The sequence below is a fragment of the Gavialis gangeticus genome, unplaced genomic scaffold, assembly GCF_001723915.1.
Source record: "Gavialis gangeticus isolate Ggan-Ray unplaced genomic scaffold, GavGan_comp1, whole genome shotgun sequence".
Classification (NCBI taxonomy): Eukaryota; Metazoa; Chordata; order Crocodylia; family Gavialidae; genus Gavialis; species Gavialis gangeticus.
The window spans coordinates 87,448,887-87,452,769 of record NW_017729025.1 but is presented as its reverse complement, the minus strand read 5'-3'; the positions used below and the strand labels follow the sequence as shown (position 1 = coordinate 87,452,769).

General features: G+C 38.6%; 1 protein-coding gene across 2 annotated transcripts in view; it reads left to right on the top strand.

Moving 5' to 3' along the window:
* PSEN1 (presenilin 1) overlaps positions 1 to 3,657 on the top strand; it is a 69,358-nt gene extending 65,701 nt beyond the window's left edge. For both annotated transcript variants that reach the window (XM_019519119.1, XM_019519120.1), the window contains exons 10-11: positions 496 to 614; positions 1,031 to 3,657. In XM_019519119.1, coding sequence (XP_019374664.1) covers positions 496 to 614; positions 1,031 to 1,186 — 275 coding nt within the window. In that variant the 3' untranslated portion in view covers positions 1,187 to 3,657. The remainder of the gene's footprint in view (positions 1 to 495; positions 615 to 1,030) is intronic.
* Positions 3,658 to 3,883: the final 226 nt, after the last annotated feature.

Here is a 3,883-nt window from a genome sequence, read left to right as displayed (position 1 = left end):
ATCTTTGCATAGACTGGCTACTGCTTTGGAGCCACTCCCAGTAGAATGTGCAAATGGACCACCACTCAAAGGAGAGAAACTGGAGGCCTTTGACATGAGTTGTTAACATGCCCTCCCTTCTTCAGAATCCTTTACACCTATATAACGCTTCTCAGAGGAAACAGTCCATTGTCCAGACAAATTATTGCCTCGTATGTTATTAGTATGAAGCACAAAGAGACGGGGTGTAAGGTACTACGGAACAACATAAGCATGTGAGGCCCGCGCACCTTCAACTATAGTTGCACATTAAAAACTCCAGTTTATTGTAAAGCAAGTTTCCTTAATGACTGGTATTTCTAACCCTTGCTTTTCTTTAATTTAGAAGTTGTGACTTGGGGATGCTCTTAAGTTGTATTTTTTAAATCGTTTGTCATATTGTCCTCTGTGGCCTTTGGCTAAGATTAACAAACAGGTACTACTTAATGCTTTCCCTTTTTTTTCTTTCCGTTATAGGGGGAGTGAAGCTCGGTTTAGGAGACTTCATTTTCTACAGTGTTTTGGTTGGCAAAGCCTCAGCAACAGCAAATGGAGACTGGAACACAACTTTAGCATGTTTTGTAGCCATACTAATTGTGAGTATAATATCACTGAGTAATGATGATGTTTCATTGCATTCCTCTAACCAAAAGCCATAGCAGTTTAATCCACTGGGAACTCCATATGTTTGATTTAGTGCCTGCTTCTGCTATCGCTGAAGTCAGTGAGAGCTTTGCAGTGGATTTCAGTGGGAGATCAGTATTTAGCTTTAACTCAGGAAACCATAAAAGTCCCACTGGGCTTTGCAAAGCAAGTTCTAGTATTTTGCCAAACTTGGACCATTTGAGTTAGTTTCTGTACTGTTCTAACTGATGGAAATAGCCACCCAAGGAAAAGAAAAATATATCATACTGACCCTTTTGTTAGCTTTTTAAGCTTAAAGTGGTCTATAATCTATCTCTTTGTTGGTTAGATTTCCACCATATAATTTTCCCCTTATCTTTCTCTTCAGGGTCTGTGCCTTACTCTCCTGCTGCTTGCCATCTTCAAGAAGGCCTTACCAGCTCTTCCAATCTCCATAACCTTTGGGCTTGTCTTCTACTTTGCCACAGACAACTTGGTGCAGCCCTTTATGGACCAGCTAGCATTCCACCAATTTTACATTTAGCACACTTGAAATTTGGTATTTCTGGATATTCTTATTGACTGTAATGGATCTGGAAGAAGAGGATTTTTCCTTGGTCCTCACATGACATGAAGTTCAGTGCTCCAAGATTTCCTGATGGTACCATTATAACTTTCTCCCATGTTTTCCTGAGACAGCTGCTGCACTGGGCACCACAAGGTGGTTCTTCATAAAAATGGCTGCTTCTTATGGATCAGAATTTGGTGCCATTGTCATAAGCTATCTGAGTTATGGACTGTAATAAGGACTACCTGTGTAAATGTTGCTAATGCTTCCACCAGCAATATGACACCTGGGCACAGGTTGATTTCTTTTATTATTTTTTTTATTTTTTCAGCATTAAGGGCACTCAGGACTGCCACACAGTCAAATAAAGGAATTTAAGAAATCAAACAACTCTTTTCAAATGGGTTACATAGCAAAGTCACCTTAGCTTAAACCATTTAAAGCAGTTACGTTAAAAGGTTTAGTCCTGGCCCAATTTGGATCCCTGGGAAAGGACTAGCTGTTGCAGCAATGGGAGTAAGGAAGAAAGATATCTCTGCTGAAAAGAATTCTACCATGACATAGCTTCTGTGCCTAAGTGTGCTTGGTCTTAGTAAGTTTTATTTAAAGGGTTATTTTCACACTGGAACTCTAGCGGCTATACTTGGTTTACTAATACTTGGCATTCTCAAGCATGGAGTACACATACAGTACTACCGCTGCCAATTTCTTATGTAGCTACTGAGACTTGGACTGAATAATTTGGAACAAGTCAGTCATGAAGTCCTAACTGGATCCTTGATTATAAAAGGTTATGGGATTAATACTCTAACATTGCAAGGCAATTTCTGGATTTATTTTTGTGTTTCTGTTAACATTTTGGTACAATATCAGTGTAAATCCTGCCTTTAGATGGCCACTAGCCTGCATTCTGTAAAGTTATTTTGCCCCCTGCCAAATTTGTCCATGTACAAAATAGGCAGGCACTTGCAGCAGCATTACAGGACTTGAACCTCAGTTTTTCGGTATAGAGGATAGGGAACTATTGCTAACAGCACTTCTGCCGTTCCCTTTAAACCTCTGTCTTCAAAAATATGTAGCTGAAACCATCTTGTATGCAGGAAACTTAAATTGAATGGCACTACAGTTCCTAAGTAGTGTACTGTTGACTTCACCATTATGTTAACCCTTAGTATCAACCACTGTCTTATTTCTGACTAAAACCTAAGGTTGAATGTTGATTTATATTATGCAGTATATTAATTGGACAATATTCAGTAGCTAAGTGAGACATCACTTAGTGTTGTTGGGACCCTTTTTTCCAGTGATGATGCAATGTGCAGAGTAGGAGAGAGGAGAAACCTGGAAAAGCTAAAGGGAGAAGAGAGCCAGAAAGGTGAAAGGAAGATGGGTTGAGAAGGTGATAAACTTTAATCTCACCATAACCTGTTTTGTTCATTGTTTAAAATCATAACGTTTTGGTGTTTCTTTGAATTATCACTTCAAATTGGGGTATCTTAGAGGAAATGAGATGAGGGAGAATGGTTTATGTAGTCTAAAAGAATGTTTTTGCTGCAGTTGAACTCCAACATAGTGTGTAATAAGTGGAGAGGTTTAACTCTTGACAGGCATTCTGGTTTGATATTGGAGTCCTTTCTAAACTTACTTGCCTATAAATTAAACTGGTACAAAGAGGCACCACATCAAAGCCTTAAAGCAAAGATTTTTTTCTGTAAAAAAGGGTTTTGCTTCAGAGAATGTGTTCGCTCATAGGACTGAGACTTGTATTTATGGTTTTAGCCTGTTGTTTGAGTATTGGATAGCATGATTTTGGATTTGCCTTGAATACCAGGAAGCTTGTTGTCTTTAACTGTCTTAGGAAACATTTGTGTATTGTTCAGAGTGACCTACTAGCCACAGTATTTTGGTATCTGGAAATTAGGGCAATTACATAAAATAAGGTGCACTTGCCCTGCTCATCTGAGAGTATTTGCATTCTATTCATTCACTGCGTTTGCCTGTTCAATTCATTATAGATGGCATTAATAAAGTAACCATATCATCGGTACCTCATTCTGACTCTCCAGGTCACACTTGCCTGTGTATTTGTAAAGACTAGTTCACTGCTCCAGATTTCACTTAAGGGAATTTTATTTTAAATATTTTTAAACAGCTGAAAATCTTGTATTAATTTGCTTTGCTTTTATTTGTTCCCCTCATGAACTTTCATCTCTGGGAAATTCAACTGTGTGTTTTGTTGGGCATCCTATCCAATTATTCTCTCTATTGAAATGCATTGCCAAAAGTTGGTACCACTATCATCTGTTTGCATATCTGAGCCAAGTCTCAGTTAAGAGCTGTTAGTAACATGCAGAAGTTGTCTTTTGTTTCACGCAGTCTCTGTAGGAACTCTGACTCCTTTAGAGGTAGATCTAGCATCCATCGAAATAAGAACCTTTTTCACTTTACTTCAGTGGCTGTTTGGTTCTCTCTCTTAAGGAAGAGTTCAAAACATTTAAACTGTAAGTCTTCCACTGCCTAAGATCATCATCCTGGACTTAATTTCTACTTGTTGCAGAAGGCTGTGGTAGAAGTTACACAACGTGTGCTTGTTTTCTAATGTGTGCATCTGTACCTCAAGATGCACAAATTTAAAAGAGAAAGCTGCTTTGATCCATCTCAATGCATAAGCAT